This window comes from Calidris pugnax, unplaced genomic scaffold, assembly GCF_001431845.1.
Source record: "Calidris pugnax isolate Ruff unplaced genomic scaffold, ASM143184v1 scaffold24, whole genome shotgun sequence".
NCBI classification, from domain to species: Eukaryota; Metazoa; Chordata; class Aves; order Charadriiformes; family Scolopacidae; genus Calidris; species Calidris pugnax.
Genome location: NW_015090922.1, coordinates 4,816,386 through 4,835,462, shown reverse-complemented (window position 1 = coordinate 4,835,462; position 19,077 = coordinate 4,816,386). Strand labels below are relative to the sequence as shown.

Here is a 19,077-nt window from a genome sequence, read left to right as displayed (position 1 = left end):
ATTTTAAAACAGATGTTCTCCTTGCAGTTCTTCTAAGTTGAAATTGCATCCTACGCTAACATCCAGAAACTGAACACAGTTCAACTAGAACATTAAAATGGTGATAAATTTCAGTTCAAAATTTAGGGAAAAATAATAAATCAAGAAGTGTAATCCTTTCATAATTGATTGTAAAATAAAGAAAATTTATATTTAGATACAATACGGTGAAACAATTATTAGAGAAAAAATATTTAAGAAAAGCATTGATATTAAATATGCAGAATAAGTTGTGTGGTAAATGATATGTTAAACAGCATGTAAATCTCTGTTTTCTCTTCCGAATGAAAAAGAGAGAAAGTCTCCAGGAATACAAGTAGGATGAAAGATAAAAATTAATAAAGTCAGGCAATTGAACCTGAAGACCTGAGCTACAGCAGCAGCAGCTAGCAGTGTTTGAGTTATTTTACCCAGAATTGATTATCTGTTACACTACATTGAGATATCTAGATTATTGATCTGTAAGATTATGGTACTGGGGTCTCCCCACTTTTCCTCCAGGCACATCGAATGGAGTTGCAACAAATAACACTAAGTAAGGACTACTTTGTTATTGTTGTCACCCTTCATGTAGAACATAGCAGTTACTTTTTAATTTAAAATCAATGAACGTCTGAAAGGCAGCCTTGTTCCTTCAGCATAAATGAATCATTCGCCTTTGCCGAGCACAACCACCCGATCACCAGCCAAGGTGAGAGTGGGTATTTCTTTGTTGTCGTCGAAAATCCTGCACGCTACAAATAAATAACAATATGCTAGAGCACCAGTTCAGCTTTGTCAAACCCACATTTATGGCCACTAAGATCAAGCACGAAGCTAACTCGCGATTTTGAAGTGGCATTTACTTTCAACCAGGTCTTAACATTTGATATACACTGTCAATGTAGATCACAGCAAAATAAAATAAAAAAAAAGGCACTTTTTTTTTTTTTTTTAAAGGAAACAGACAAGAAGTATCACTGCTCTGGAACTGGCAGGTTATACGAGATGAAGTATTATTCTGAAGCTGCACAGTACATTTTGAAATGCCTGTAATGGGGGTATTATAAAGCAGGGAGAACTCTGACCCTCAATCAGGCTAAGTTCAGCATTATGTTTCTTAGCATTAAATCAGAAGAGCGTGGATTACAGAAGGGAAGAAAGCTATTTGCCTGACTTCTCTCTACTTACCCCTAGCTTGCTTCCAGCAATCATTTATAAATAGTGCTCTGGAGGGAAGCTAGGCATTTTATTAGGGAAAAAATAAAACTTGTTAAGACCACCTTGCCTGAAAACTTGGCTTTTGACGTGCTGGTGACAGGGATTGGAGCAAGCAGTGTCAAATGGAATAATTTTTAAGGAAAGACAACAGGAACTTGTCGCCTCATTGTATGCATTTACAAATAGAAGCTTTTCAGAGTATTAGGCCTAGTTAAAGCTGCCCTCTGGATAAAAAGTGCTCCCAAGCAGCCTCAGACGAGCTTGGGAGACAAACAGATGTGACTATGGTCCCTGGCGTTTGGCAAGAACACTCACTGTCAATAAGAAAAATATGAGCATGGACAGGGCATCAGCTGCACCGCGGCCGAGCGGGCCTGCAAGTGTCACAGCAGCGGCAAAGTTGCGGCAGAGGGAAATAAAAGGGCTGCAAAAGCCAGGCTGGTGTGAACTTACACCAGCATGCCAAGAATTTTTTGGTTGTTGTTGTGTCATGCCTCAACGTATTAAACAAAAACACTGGAAAAGCCACTGTCAATTTCAATTCATTTTTCATCCTGCGGACAGGGCTTAGATTCTCCTTTCTACGCGGTAAATAAGAGCCCCAGAAATGAAGAAGGACTGGGAAAGGCACTAGCAACAAAAAAGCTGTTGAAATAATATAATAATAAACACAATAAAAAGCAGTTTTGATGAGAAAATACTTTTAGAGACGCAATGACATTCAAAGCAATTCACAAGCATCCATGCATTCCTGTGGCAAACATTCACTCAGACAGAAATTTTGTTATCCCCTTCTTAAATAGCTGCAGCCTCCCTGCCATTTCTTTTTTCAAGATAATTGGCCTATACTAGGGCAACATGCCTAGAGTTGTCTCTTTAAAGTTCCAAAACATTTCTATGCATGCCTACTCAACTCAACCTCTTTTTCTGCAATTTTCATAGTTCAATACGCAAATATTTTTGATGAATGCCATTTCTGCAGTTACACTTGTTCACCTCTCCAAGACATTTGTAACAGGCTATGTCAGATTTTTATCTACTTTCACCTTTGCAGTTAACGGACCATTTGGTTATGTTCCCCAAACAAAGGTCTCTTCTGGGGAGGAACCTACAGCCACACTGCTTTAATTGCAGTCCACCTTCTTAACTCTTTCACTAGTAGTTATTGCCTTTGCTGCTATTGGAGTTCTAACTTCACCAGCCCCATCACCGAGAAGGATAATACAATAAAAAAAGGTGTAGGACAGACAGCAGATGCTCTTGAATGTGAGTTCTAGCTCTCTGGTTTTTACATGCTTCTGGAATAACTCTCATCCCACATGTAAAAAACCCCAAACAAAACCAAACACAACCCCTCCATACCAAAATGCAAAAAAACCCCTTCTCTCCCAAATTAAAAAATTCTATTCAAATTCAGTAATTGCACCACAGTCTCTTCAGAAAGATGCAATGAAGCCAGAGCGTTACACAGCAGGTAGCTTCACATGCAGTAGCACGATGGCCTCAACTAGCGAGACTGTCATCTCCCTTGGGGAGCTCTGGGTACTAGTGGATTAAATACAAAATGTTTGCATGCTTATTTTATACGTCTCGTTGTACCAACATGTCTGTTGATCGCTTTACTCTGTCTGCCGTTAGCAGCTGTCACTTTCCTTGCAAGCTGCAATGCTTTATTTGGCACCAGCGCAGTTGCTTTTGTTGGTGCATTGCAATTGTGCCGACGGTTACAACAACATTAAAGGCAGACTTAATTTTGTCCCTTAGTATATTTAGCATCAAACCATATAGCAGACAATACTAGGACATTGCTAAGATCACTTGTAAGTAACAAAAGCGATGGTTTTATGTTCTGCTTCTGTCAAAAAGCATGAAAGTTCTGATTACTAAACAAAGGCAGAGGTGGAAGAGTGTGCATTTTTTGTTTAGCAGTATTTATTAAATATCTGTACTCTAACTTGGAAATACTATTATGATGCAATAGATGTTTTAAAAAAAACCTGATTTCTATAGCACAATGAGATGAATGGGTAATGATCAATACTTGCCGACCAATTATATTCCAATGAGCAGCTCTCTCACCTGAGGAACACGCACAGTAAGCAGTGACAGGCTGTTCTGCCACAGTATCGATGCGTTCCTGCAGATGGCTGTAGAACTCTGCAAGTTTATCACCACGGAATGCTTCAGCTAACAGAGAGGCTTGGTAAAAGTTTGTAAGTGAACTTCTTTCACAAGAGACTACAGTAAGGCAAGAGTGGACTGGTTTGCATTTCAGAAGGGACTTGAGAGAATTATTTTGAAGGGGAAATCTAATTGACACTGTCGGTCTTCAGTCTTAAAACACAGGTACAAAATAGTTATGAATATGGATATGATTGAAGAGAGAATGCAGTGAGGACTGTGACACTTTAAGCTTGAAGTGACTGGACTATTTTTTATAAACTGAAATTGAGTAGGGGTGAAGCAACGTTCGCAGCAGCAGTTAAAAATGAAAAAGTAGAACTCACAATTGGGTAACAGAAGAGAGTCAATAAAATGGTTTAAAAAAAAAAAAGAATTGTGGGACAGCTTAACTTTATAAAATCAAAGAATAACCTGACCAAACCTCACTTTATACAAGTACCTTTTACACAAAAACCTCACAGAAATGGTTCTCATCAGAGAAGGGACCTGTAGTACCTGACCAAACCTCACTTTATACAAGTACCTTTTACACAAAAACATCACAGAAATGGTTCTCATATCTTTACAGAGAATGGACCTGTAGTAGAGATTATCTCATTTCTTACACGGCTTTAAATGCAGAGGCTGCTGTATCTGGTGGCCAATGGAAGTGCATCCATTGGCACGGCTTAAATAGAAGAGCTTGGACAAATGTTAACTCTTACTGTACCTTCCTAAAACCACACAAGTTGCAGACAATGGCTTCACGAGCATCTCAAGTCCATGGAACAGTTTATATACATATATATACATATACATATATACATATACATTTATATACATATATATATATATATATTTGCACTTCTAAATGTCCAATCATTGGACTATTGGCTAATTAGATAAGATGAACACAAAGTTCTACACTTTGATTTGACTGAGTCTCCAGAAGTATGGCCTTAATCAAAGGTATCAAGTGAAATACATGCAGTAGGTAATTAGTGCTGTAAATCTGGGGAGACTATTTTGTATTATCTAGGTATAACAAATACTTCTAATCTTTGCCTCTGGCAAGTATGTCAATACAGCCACAGAAAAGAAGCATGATGATTTCACAATATTACACTGAAAAATGGAAGGCATGTTTGTTTTCCAGGAAAAATATATGAAAAACAATAGCTAAGGAATTTTATAAGGAAAGATTTCCTCTTTCCCTTGTAGCACACAGCTTGGCTAAAACAGACACTGCCTCTGTTCTCCATTTGAACACCCAGATTAGAGTAACACATGCAGTAATGTATGTGCCCAGTGGACAATTAGAGAGGGATGGCACTTTGTCCATTCTGAAGAAGGTACCTACATTCTTTCACACTCTGAAATATGTACAGGACGTGCACTTCAAGTACACACACAAGACACAACTTTGAGGTCAATATTTGTCGGGTGTAGATGAAGACAGATAAGAGTGAACAAAGAGTTGCTTTAACAATAGAGATCTGGACTCCGCATTGTAGTATTATGGTATAGTGCAACCTTGAAAAACAATCCAGTAATGTTTTGTAAAGAACATTTGAGATAAATCTCACACAGTAGAAATTTACCTGACTCTAGGTCAAATCAATGTCTGAAATCTATTTTTTTTTTTACTTGTCAGAGAAACATGTCACATGCATGTGTGCCTGGTGGCAATCCAGGCAGTCAGTGTATTATATGCCCTAACATGCACCAAAACTGTGACAACTGCATTTCTGGCGGACACTTCCTCACCTGAGCCCTTTTTCCATAAAAAAACATACCTTCAATAATGGGAGACTGAGATTTTATACTCAGGTTGTACATGAGGTCTACCTCTATTTCCATCAAACCCTCTTGGTGAATTAGAAGGATTTCGTGACTTTTATGGAACACACAAAAGCAGCATCGACAATATGTAGTAACAGGAGATATCCAGATTCCTGGAAATCAGAAACTTAAAAATCTTATTTTATAGTTTGCTTGACTTTGCTTTTAATATGTGAAATAATTTACAGATTCATATGTATTGCCTCATGCTAACTTTCTGGAGGCTGTAGAACCCCTCCCAACACCAGTGTGTTGACAGTGTTGAAAGGATTTCTCTCTTGGCCAGGATTGGTAGACCAATACCGCTGCAAATTACTCCTGCCTACAAAATACATTAAAAGTCTACAGAAACTTTTCATTCCGTGCTAAAGAACTGGCAATATAATAATGAAATACAATGCATACGCTAAAGAACTGGCAATATAATAATGAAATACAATGCATACGCAGCATACATATTAATTTTTAATGAATACTTATGAATATAAGTATATATTTCTTCCTGGTATCACTTCTCAGACGCCATTCAGGTGAAATCAGTTCCACACTTGATTTCTCCACATCTTTTACAAACAGTAAAGCTTTTCTTTAAACTTGTCTAAAGAATGACATCATCTATACAACAGACTGCTTCATCTGCCTCCACAAGTGTAAAAACCATTACATTAATCACAAGTGCTACACACTTTATTTTCCTTTTATTAAATCTTAAACAGATGTGATAAAACCATGCAACTCTAACAAACTCCTTTCATACTATGCCAATCTGTTCACAACATAACTTTAAACATAAGGGTGACGTACCTGTATTATTGAAAGTCTCAGTGCAATCCTATTATGAGAAGAATACAATCTTCCTCTGGCCCCATCAGATTATCTCATCACCTAATACTATATCCTAATATGTTCCTTTCTGTTATCTTTTTCAGCACTTCTAAGTGTCATTCAGAAATAGAAGTAGTCCAAAATTTTCCTGAACTCCACAAATCTACACACTCAACTCCACACAGACATAATCTTAACAAACACAATGGAAAATAAAAACTTACATCACTGCATACGTTTTCACACCCGGTTTCAAGTCACTTATATACTTTATTTGTGAATTGAGTCTCCAGAAAAAAATTCTGCAGTAGAGGCCTACTGCCCTCAGAAAGGATAATGCATTGTTTTTTCTTGTTTCTAATTAGTAATTTAAACATATGTTCAGCATTTAACTCTAAATGTTTGCCTTTTCCCCAAGCTCTAAGACAGCTGTCCAAGATGTGAATGCCAGAAAACATTTAAATATCAACATCTGTTGAATTATGTTAATTTAGTGTAATATAATTGGGCATGAGTTGGAATTGATCAAAAGTATATGAATTACACAAAGGCAAATCCAAACCAATATCTTGGTGTACAAACAAGTCACCGAGGAACACTGGGGGAATAAAACAAAAAAAATCCACTTCTGTTAAAAATTAAATTGCTAAAACTTACAGTTTTCTTCAACAAATGACATGATTTCACATTTTCAAGAAAGGAAACGAATATTTATATTGATTCAGAATATAAATTTCATATTCATTCATAATATTTCTAAAATTTTTGACAGCATATTCCAGTATTTTTTTATGTCAAGCAACACCCGATAAAAATGAATAATGCTTATGTGTGTAATGGTGAACTGTTGTTAGAAAATAGGTTGCATTAATAGAATACTATCCTGTTACAGGACAATTTTGTTTCCAAAATTCTAAAACAAACATTCTGTTGTTTCTTCTTCATCTTGTGACAGCACTGGTGATATCCAAAAGACATGGGCCCTGATCCAGCTCTGAAGGGATTTAGAAAATATCTTTGTGACTTGAGCAATAACCATGGTCTTGGACAGATATGTCCACAGAAGGATTTGATAGGTTATTCAGCTATGCTATACCTTCTAGCTATTTCTGGACACATATTTGTTTACTAAGTAAATAAAGTCAGTGCAGGACTAATCTATTTCGTTGAAAACACTTGCTACCTATATAGTTCTAGATTACACTCACATAGAGTTATGTTAAATTACTTCAAGCATTAACACCATATTCAAAATCCTTTACTGTTAGAAGAGGTACAGAGCGAGGAGGAACACTAAAAAAATCCACAGCTACCTAATATAGAAGCTTAGAAATGGAACAGGGAAAATGTCTTATTAGGTTGGTAACACTCAACCTGTATATCAGTTTCTTCTTTGTGCATATGAGATTCAAGGGTTCCTCCAAACCTAGTAGGAAAGCAATGTAAAAACTGCACAAACAGTGTAATTTACAGTAAGAACAGAAAAACAAAATGCAAAATGACCTCTTTTGATTGCAACGTTGCTTGACAGTAGGTTAATTATTTTTTGGAACTACAATGCAAGTTACTGCACGTAGCTCCTGCTCAGACCTTAAACAGGTCTGAATGGCCTTCACAGCTCTGAAGCCCAAAGTAACTTTAACCTTATGCCATTTGGTTATTTAACAAGTAAACTGAGACAAGCAAAGCTTGAGCTTTGGAGCACAAATTCAAGTGAAAAAAAAAAAAAAAAAGGTTCTAATGCAGTTGAGTGTGAGAAACAAGCACACCATGTGCTAAAATTCAGTTACTGAAATTAAGAAATTTCCTATCAGTTAGTCCAGGGGAAAATTCAATGCAGATGGTACATCAGGAGGATCCAAAATTAAACAATTTCTAAAGGTTATATGATTTTTTTATTTATTTTATATATATATATTTAAAATCAGGACTAATTCACTTCCCGTTAGTTAACAGACTCATGCACCTGGAATTCAATTTTAAATGACCAATTTTCTGTATCATTTAGCAACTTATTTATGTACAATATTATAAAGTTTATTAGATTTTAGTGCAATAACAACAAAATTTGGCTTGTGGTTTTCGTACTTAACTAGTTTTGCATTAAAGATCATAGAATCATAGAATGGTTTAGGTTGGAAGAGACCTTAAAGATCACTAAGTTCCAACACCCTGGCCATGGGCAGGGACACCTCCCAATAGACCAGGTTGCACAAAGCTCCATCCAACCTGGTCTCAAACACTTCCAGGGATGGGGCATCCACTCCTTCTCTGGGCAACCTGTTCCAGTGTCTCACCAACCACGCAGAAAAGGTGCAATGAAACTGCTCAGACCATACAGGAAAAAGTATTTTCCAAGCAGAGCATGGACTCTTCAAAACTTCTGCTACTTTTGCAAATGTTCTCACGGTTTGAGTTAAAATATGATACTTTTAAGACACTTAGTGGCTAAGGTTCATTTCATCAATAGATACTTAAAATGTATCCATGAACCAACACTGAGGTTTACAGATTAAAATATCACACACTGGCTACATCTTGAAATAAAAATCAAACTGTTGTCATACCATCCTCCTCTTGCAAATTAAAGCTTTTTGGGACCTTAAAAATAAGACCGTAGTATAGAAAATACAATCAGGAATTGCTTTTTTCCAAAATGGAACCATCTTTTACTCTTCCCAGAGAAGAAAAATACCAAACTGATGGAATAATGTTCTCCCTGAGGGTGACGGCAAGGGAGGAAAGCAATGTGTCCTCAAACATTCACGTAATTTAATCTGGAACTGCAAATATTATTAAGCACCAATCATAACAGTACAGTTACTGCTTCATGGCACTCCAAAGAGGAGATAAAACTGCTTAGTTGTTAATTTCTAATGATGTAAACACATTTGGATTTTAATATTATATCAGAATCTTCTGCATTATTAGCTCTGGGGTTACAAGATATTAACTTACTACCTTAATAATTTTACACTTGAATTAAAAGGCGTGTTTAACTATTACTTCCTTTTAAAGTATTTTTATTGGGAAATTTTTATGTGTTCATGTGATGGCAAAAGTCAATCACCAAGTACAACAACTATGCATTCCTTAGCTTCACTGCAGTGTAAGTATGTGCACGTTTTCGTGTATAATTTTCAAAAATTGGCTGAATTTACCTCCTCTGGTATTGTAATTTCATTCCGCAAAAGCCACATTAAACAATTACAGTTCTTGTAATTAACCAGTAGTCTAATGTACAGTTTTCTTATCCCAATCCATTAACAGCTGCTCAAAAAATGTAGTAATTAATGGTTTCATTTATTTTTGGCAAACCTGCAACTCGACAAATAGTTTTGTATCTGCTGCAAATTAGGACTCTTTCCCAAACAACAGATGACACGGTGGGAAAGAGGGAGCCGGCAGAATCCTTGCACATCTTTGTCTCTTTAGAAGATCAAATAAAGAGCAGCTGTAATGCTATTTGTCACATCTGTGTAAAAAAGTGCCATGATCCGTATCATCAGATGAAAATGAGTAAGTGCTGTACAAATGTACAAACAGGGGTTTCCCTTCCAAACTGGGAAAGACAGAAAGTCGTATTTCTAACCAAAGCAATAATACACTTCTGAAAACCTCTCCTCGGGTTTGGTGCAATTTTTCTCTTCAGAGCTTTTTAAAAATACTAATTCAAAGAGAATACTGTTAGTAATAACAAGTAAAAATACTTGAGAGTCATCCTCTTGTACCAACACAAGGCACATATTTAAATTGGATTGAGAACAACTAGGGAAAGAGACAGTTGCAGAAAACATGGGGAAGCCAGTAATGTTCTGGGGTTTTATTGACACATCACCATCTAGTAGCATCTGACACATTTCCTTTACGTAACACTTCTCAAAACCCTTCTCATACTCCTTCCAGAATCTGCTTTCCTGAATGTCTCCTCCACATGTGTGGAGACCTGTATTTCAGTCTGTGCTGTCCACCACTGCAGGAGAAGACTTCAAAGACTTCTTGCCAGATCAAAATAGAGCAGCAAGAGGTGATCATTGGATGACTGGCATGCAGTCCTCCTTTCACACTGTAATAATGGCTGAGTAGGTGGCTCCTGCTGATTTTCAAAGAAATATCAAAGTTCTACCTCAAGCTATGGTCTATTTTGTAGCCACAAGAAGTGGTGAACTACTTCATACTAAGCTGCTGCTAAACTGGCTAGCTAGTTAGCTAGTTGAAACCAAATTTCTATAATTCCACACAAACTTGAAATCACTTTTATGAGTATGGCTTAGCCTTCTCTCAAGCCAGGACTGAAATACATAGGAATTACAAATAGCTTTATTTTTCCTCTAAAGATCTCTGAGGGAGCATTTGAGAGTGGAAAACCAACATGGAATTATCAAGATACGACCAAAAAAAATTGGTAAGCAGCAAAATTCTGGCACTGTTTCCTTTTCAGTTTCTTAATTCATGCATGTGTCAAATGCTACTTAGACTACAATAAGAAAAAATAAGTGTATAGATAAAATAATTAATAATACTTGGCAGAAGCACACTGTAAAAAATATGATACAAGACCATTATGTATAGCAAAGAAAATAATTATATGTTTAACTTATTCACTGGTCTGCTGTTTTCCCAATCTGCAATTCTGTTGTTTCTAGATTACAGCATAAATTAACTTGTTTCAGCACCAACTGTTAGACCAAAGGCAAAATTTTGAATTTCTTAAGTACTCTGGTTATTCCATCAAATGAGGATAAAAGTACTTCCTAACTTCATAAGGTATTGCAAGGATAAATACATTAAATACTAAGAGACAGGCAGACAGTTGTATGATGGACGTCCCTCATATATTGAACAATATGATCACATGTTCAAAATCACGTTGTAGCAGCTCAGCAAAATATCGTTCAATGCTGTTTCCGCAGCTGACCAAATGAATCCTTTAGCCTTGGGGAACCTCCTTTGGGTAGAACTTATTTTTATATAAATTTTACAAAGGTGACTTAAGAAAATGTGTTTTACCTTATCCTGGGAGCAGGCAAACAACGAAGGGATGATCAGCTATGGCAGTTCAGCTGCCAAGCAGCAACTTGTTAACTCGCCATAACTCAATCATGTTCAATTGTTTGCCCACAGCCTGGGGCTACAGACAGACATTTGGTCTGCTAACAACTGCGCCAGATGAAGACATTACTATCCCGAGCTATTTGTTATCACACATCTGCTGGAGATTATCATCTCCACAGCTCTGCCGGAGGAAGAAATCATGTGAGCGCTCCCTAATATGGTTTGCACAAAACCAGCCAATTTAATTTAAATAGGTGAGTTTAGCTAACCAGGCTGGTTTTGCCTGAAGGGTATTAAAAAATGCAAACAAAACCAACCTTCTTTACTGGCAAAAAACAGTAGAGGCTGAAAACAAGCAGCAGGAAGAATTAACAACTTTGAGCAGTGTAGCTGGACTGGGGAGGGGACTGTTCCTGTCCTAATGCAGAGAGATAAAGTAAACAGGGAACTTTCAAGGCTATACTGGAGAAATAAATGCAGCTTCTAAAGCAGAATTATTTAGTACTGTTTATATAATTCACATAATTAATGGGAAAACTACATATTTATAAATTACAGCTTATTGGTAAAGGTAGAATAAATTTGTATATATATATATATTTGTGTTGAATACAGAAGATCATGTGTTGAACTCTATCAGCATAATACAATCTACCCATGTTCCAAGTTTTGTGGTGCAGGACTGTCCCCCTCCCTAACATTTGATTCACCAGCACCCATATCAATAGCTCTCAACAATCTAATTATCTTGCCACTAATAAAAGTTTGTGTTAGCTTACATAGGATTGGCTCATTGTTATTAATTTTGACAGAAGAAGCCTAATACAAGCAACCCAGTACAGTAAAGCTCACCCAGAAAGTATCAGTATTATTCCACCACGAAGAGATAGCCACAGACCACTGCCATGCTTATTGCTCCACGCCTTTCTGATGTATTTACAGAGTAAATTATTCCACAAGTCACTGATCTAATGTAATATGGGTATTTACATATTGTCTACATGCTGAGACAAGAACTGTGTTCAGTCATCCAAAAGGGGTAAGAAAACTCAAGGCAAGCACAGAAAAATCTGTATATACACATCGCATGTACATACAAAAGCCAGAAAAAAAGGTATTCCAGAAAAGCCAACAAAAAAGAAATACAGTGGTGTGAAAACTATATGAAAACCAACCCAGAGAAATTCAGTCTTGCAATAAAAGCAGATTAAACTGTATTCTGGATAAGTACAATAATTTTATAGAATTTCCAATGCCTACTCACTACTGCTCTTCTATGACCTCATTTAGCAACAACCATTAAGACAATATAAGGTCACAGCCATTACTTTTTGTATGTCTCTTTTTAAGGGGGTTACTCATTTGAATTACCTTGATGTGTCAACTGCAATAGTTTAACACCTGCAAGAACTAATTTAGAGTCAATTTTAGAAAACTTCAGACTTTCAGGTGTGAGTAAACACTTGCATTCAACAGAAGGCTTAACTGCATATGCATGAAGTACACAAACAATGAAAGATTTACTACAACATCACTTAATTCTGTAACTTTGTGACATTTGGTTGGTATCATTGTAGTTTCGTGTTTTTTAAAGTATTTGGGCACATGCAAAAATCTAAGTGACAGATTTTCATCTTAAGATTTCATACACAGTAATGAATGCACATTTGCAACTAAGGTGGTGTTCATTTTATTAATGAACCTCTGTGAACAATATTTGGTACTAGAACAGTAATTTCTATAGGCAACTTGGTAAGCACAAAAATCTTCCTTCTCTGTATTGCCTGGTGAAACTAAGATTAACTGTTTTGGTAGAAGTGGTAATTTAAAATTAAGTCATAACAAAATCAACCTTCAATATTAACCACAGATAAATCTGACATATGTCACTATGCACCATGAATTTAATTTGTACGGAACAGAATACCAAAGGAATTGTCTTGAACTGAATGAGAAGAGCAACTTATGAACATATGAGGATATGAACTATGTATTTGTCAGGTGGTGTTCCTATATATCTGGATTTCAATCTTTGTTTTGGTTGTAATAGCTTTTGATAAAAGCAAAATATTAGGTTATAGAACACTGAAGCTACAGGAAGAAACTACTCACCAGACATGCTATTGGCCTGAGAGAAAAAATGTTTGCACATATTGCAAATTAATTTCCTATTTTTAGCAGCTAAAATGTAGAAAGAATGTTAAAATTTGTTCAATATACATCTTGTTAATAAGATGTATGTGACTTGGTAGTCTAAGACAGCAGATGGTCTGCTAAATATATAATTTTCATAGAAGTTTAAGAATTTCTTTTCAAAACACCTTAAAGAACTAACAGTAAAGTGTCTGTGGTAGGCAGAGAAAGCGGTGGTTCTCTGAAAAAGCACAAACAACTCATTTGAAATAACCTGACTCCATCTGGAGGAAAATAGAGATGGTGGTACCATGACATGTTAGCAGGTGACCTTGCTGGTTTTAACGGTATTACAATATTTTATGTGTTTTTACGTACATCGTAATAATAGCTTGTGTAAGTCCTGTTTTAATATTACAGATATTTTATGGAAAATACTAGTCTTCACTCTTAGATTTGCCACCTGTTGCTTCTACACAACCCTGCCAGATGTTTACTGGGATAACAATCTATTAATGTATTGCTGATTGGACATGAAGAGAGGTTTAAGATAACTTCAGGTATTTAATGCCACTTAAAAGAATCACTGTTTTAACTGCTTGTGTTGGTAGCATTCACTTCATTGATTGCTTTATTTAAAAGAGCTTTATTGGTAAGAACAACAAACACAGTTATGATTCCATATTCTTCAGATACCATTTTACACTGCTACAGCATAAAGAAGACCCTAAAATGACTTTAAATATAATCTGTTTATTACTGCTCACATTATATCCACTTTATACTCTCAGTTTCATGTAAGGAGACAGACAGTAAGAGTGCATTTATGGTGAAAATGCTTAACTAAAGTGAACTCATTCTAAAATTCTAAGCAAAAATACGACTTAACAAGTGTGCTTGCCAAAAAATGTATGCAGAAATTTTCAAAATTTTTTGACTTAATATAAAAGGTTTAATAGACAAAGATAACCACAATTTCTGAAGCTGAATGACCAACACTTGCATACCCAATGTTTTATAGTCTGTAACTAGAATGTGTATGCAATGAAATAGATTCATATGTAATATGCCTATTTTTGAAAGAAGTTTTGGTCTCCCTTTCCAGGTTTATTTCATTAATTCATCAAGGAATTAAGCAAGTATGTAACAATATAAATAACTTATTTCAGTGCCTAAAAGACAACTGTCTAATTCAAAACCATATTATTACATGATGACAGAAATCTATTATAACTTTATGAAAAAAGTAATTTGATAGCATATTGTCAACTGTTCAGAACAAGGTAAAAGTTCTGTAAGGTGTTGTGCAGAGCAAGGTATACATTTCTGCAGTTCCTCATTTTAAAAAAATACTAGGATTAAGATAATAATAATGCAGAAAAAAATAAGCAGGTAACACATATATAAAAAGCCTCTAGGAAAACTCATAGACCAGTGCCCATCAGTTCAGTGTTGAATGTTTGTTTTTTTTTTTTTTTAAGGGGGAGGAAAGAAGCCAGGGGATACAACTAAATTTGCTTTTAATAAGTCTTCACAATGACATTTTTATTATCAAAATGTGATATAAGAACAATTTAAGTGTTACAGTATTAAGTTATCATCATTCAAAAGCATGTATGCATAATGGTAACTTTATACATTTTCAGCATTTAACTTACATGCCAGAAGCACAAACCTTACTTTTGCATCCATTTAATTCTGATGTTTATTAAATAGATTAAATTCAGCAAGTATAGTTGGGTATAGTCATCAATAAAGTCCAATACCTATATTTTAGGCAAAGATTATGTCATATATAAGAAATTCTTGAAAGTAAGTCACAAAAAAACGGAAGACCTCTGAAAATACCCCAAAAGAATGGTGTCATTTCTTATATAAAAATTAATGAGTTAAGAAATCAACAATTTCATAAACTAGATTAATGACAGCTGGAGCATTAACTCACCTGCTAGCTGTTTTTACAGAGCTATTCTTCTTGTGTCCTCTCTCTGATCGGTTGTCTCGCAAGAGTTGAAGCTATTAAAAATGATGTTCAGAACAGTCTCAGATTAGTCTCACAAGTAATGCCTTTATTTGCTTTTTAGAAATGTTACCCTGACAATGCCATTCTTTCCTGTCTTGAGTAATCTTTCAATAGTTTTCAACCAAGACTCTAAAAGAGATGGATATCTGATAGAATTTTACAAGAATAGCTAATATTTCAAGATTTATCTACCAACTTAAAATTCTCAAATAATTGAAAATGTAAAATTAAATCATTCTCAAAGCATATCAGAAAAGCCATGCAATTCACAATGTCACAATCAACGTATCCATAAAATTTTACAATTGCCACAATTTCAATTTAAATTTTCAAAATTGTACAACAAAAAACTATTCAGGTTGGCACTTGTATCTAAGCAGTTATGAAATAGTTACAAACTCTCCTAAGCCTCAGGAGCTTTTGTAATTTGAAAGTTGCAGAATCAACAAAAACACGGTATTAAAGCTTCCCATAATAGTGGGGAAGTAGGAATAATGAAGGATTCATTTAACCGAAACAGTGACTCAGCTTCTGGAACATGCTCTGATCTACTCTATTTATTTTTAGACAAATAAAGGAAGAATTTTCATTCAAGCTATCTCTAATATTCAGAAGTCTATTTCTAGCTTAATGATATTTGTCAGGATGAGTAAAGTAAAAATAACAGTAAAAAATTACTGTCAAAAAGTTTCATTAAAGACATTAAAACTAGACAGCATAAAATATATGAATGTTTCCTGAAACTAAACTTCAAATACATTGAAGAAAATATAGAATGAAAGACTATTTAGAAACAGACTCCAGGTAAATGGGCCTAATATTCACAGGAAATGCATTTAGAAGTCCACTGGAAATTAGGAAATGAGGAACTTTATGACTTGGCCAACCACAACTTAATGTTGTACATGAGCATGGACTCCAAAAAATAACATTTAGGGGAAAAATTAAATTTGATTATTTTTTCCCCAACTCTCTATAGCCTACTTCTTGTCTAAGGAATGCTCCTTGCCATTTCAACTGTCTAGTTCTTAGATGCAGTAAAAATAGCGCAGTCTAGTTTTAAAAGGCAATCTGAAGGATACATAAAGGTAAGCGCCTTATTCTGATAAAATAATTTTTTTGTTTTCTTATTTTTAAGAAATAAGAGCACTTATAATTAATATTTAAACTTAGCCACAACTTAAACCAGCATGACACTCATACAATGTATATCTATTTCATGATCAAGCTAAAGTGAACATTCTTACTGTTATCAATATTCTCTAGCTGATAAGTAAATTATAGTTATAGCATGTACAAATAGAGATCACCTGCCAGACTTTAAATTTGGCTAGTTAATTACTTGTGTTCTAACATAACAACTTCATCTCCAGAAATTAATTAAAAGAGAAAGTAGCAAATGCATGCAACCAATAGTTACACACTATGGATCTTCACAAATTTAGTGAGAATTTTATATGCTGTCAAAATTGTGATAATTACATTGCACCATCATTCCCATTTCTTTTACTTGTCTAAAAAAATAACCCATTATATGCCAGTAGCACCTATACTATTTGATGACATTAGCTTTATTTCACAATTCATTAGTTATCTGTAAGTTATGAATACAGTGAACTTCAGATAAGCTCTGAAAACACAGCTCTTATGAAATACAAAATAAACACGTAAAACTTAAAATTAATTCAAATCTACTATTATCTGAAAAATGATGAATTGATTTGTCATTACATACCAGCTAAGCAGATGTTTCTCACACTCTATGCTGAATGGATATTGCCAGTATGTATGATGTAGGTTTATGCATAGCTCAACATGGAAATTTCCATACTGTTTTAAGCTTAGAATCTTTTAAAGAAGTGAACAGTACATCTTCAGTTAACTACTCTGTTATATGAGATAATCAATATCAAAAAATCCAATTAAAAAAAAAAAATCACTCAAACTCATTCTAATCTAGCAAATTTGACTACTAATAGCATCAAAATTTCAGGAAGAGGATAAAGATTAACCCAAGAGGACTTTTTATCATGATTAATTAAGACGAAGCATGCTCATATTTAAAATGCTCTTTTTAACGTCTGTCTTCTACTGGGAAATGTGTTACAAAATAATGAGAGTTAAATGTGAATCATATAAAGCTGTCTGTTAAGATGTTAAGTGTCAGTCAGCTTAATGTAACATGTTAGAAGTTCACAATTTACAGCTAAAACTTTTTTTTTTTAACATTTTATCCACTCTGGCAGTTTTGGGCAAGTAATTTAACTTTTACAGATTCAGCTTGCTCTGGAGTTCAAAAGAAGGGGAAGGGAACAGGAAGGAGTATACACTGATTTAAACTATGACTCACTGGAGCTACAAGTGTCCATGATGGATCATTCCAAGATGAACCCTCCAAACCCTCCCTCTTATTTCCTTTTAAAGTTTCAAATATATTTAAATTTGTAAACGTACTAGCAAATTGGCACAATGAAATCAATGGTGTTATATCAATTTTTACCACCTTAAAAAATTTACTGTGGAACTTCAATCTTAAATTTCAATGCATTGCTGATATATTCAGCTACTTTTACTGAATACTTGAACTATACATTTATGAAATGAAACTATTTTTCACATTATAAAGTACTTGGACAGTATGTTCTGTTTAGACCTTACTACCATCCATAAAGAAAGGTATTCTTCTATGTTTGAAGACAAGCTAAAGAAATAAGTGCTATGTTGCTAATCAAGTATTAAACACGTCTTCACATTCCCTCACCCACATCTCCAGGCTCAGACCTTCTGGGGACTACATTGTAGGGGCTCAGTAAACAAACTATGAGATATTTTCAATATCTGCACTATGATGGAGATTTCACAGTTCCATTTTTAGTGCTGTGGTCATTTTAACTAATGAAATATAGAAAAATGGAATTGAAAATCTTCCTGTAGAAGCCTGCCCACTCTTGTCACTGCTCTGTATTTCTTGATTTTGTGAGTCAAATGTTTTTCTTCCCAGGGTTTTGAGAAATGCAACATTTGGAGATACTACGATTAAGAAAATAATTAAAAAAGTAATCAGACTTTTCATTTAACCTGTTAAAACTCAAAGATACTTAACTGAAATTAAGTAACTAATTAAAGATTTTTAATTAAGGGACTTTTTGAAATGCATTACTGTTAATATGTTTCCTTACAAGAAAATATGAAATCATACTTGCTTTGTTTATAATTTCCTAAAATATTAGCCCACTACCTCTGGAGTAGAGGTAGTTAAATTCCTTTACACATCTCCAGTAAACTGTTCTTGATCAAAGCAGTTCTTACCTGGCTATGTTCCTTCCTAGCCCCAGGGCTAAACCAGTGGCTGTGGGAGAAAAAGAAAAGATAGGTTTAACAATATAACTAACAAAGCACATGCTGTCATATGACCAGCCTGTGCGTGCTTTTGGGTATTTTATTGTCTGCCAGGAAAACACAGCCTTTGGCTATGCTTTATTTTAATGGGATATTTTTATTGAGCTCTCTATGTCTGTAACAGTTTTGAAAGAATGCACCACAAATTTCACTTCTGAGTAGTTACTTGCTTTATAGGTAATTATATTTTGTCAAACAAGCAAAAATAATATATAAATGATAGTATTTTAATATACTATAATGCATGTGCTATAAATAAAAGTAATTCCATATTCAGCACTAAAGTGTTACTTATTAATAATTATAGCTAAAAAGATTTTTAAGTACTGTGGACTACCTGGTAGTTGCTAATGTATTGTTTCACAAACTGAGGTCTGAGCTTGAATCTGAAGTGAAAT

The 19,077-nt window shown here is 34.8% G+C and overlaps 1 protein-coding gene across 1 annotated transcript in view; it reads right to left on the bottom strand.

Annotated features, from left to right (window-relative positions):
- GPATCH2 (G-patch domain containing 2) overlaps nucleotides 1–19,077 on the bottom strand; it is a 120,614-nt gene that overhangs the window by 17,223 nt on the left and 84,314 nt on the right. The window contains exons 7-8 of the mRNA XM_014951154.1: nucleotides 18,590–18,629; nucleotides 15,203–15,273 (exon numbers count right to left, since the gene is read on the bottom strand). Of these exons, the coding sequence (XP_014806640.1) occupies nucleotides 15,203–15,273; nucleotides 18,590–18,629 (111 nt within the window). The remainder of the gene's footprint in view (nucleotides 1–15,202; nucleotides 15,274–18,589; nucleotides 18,630–19,077) is intronic.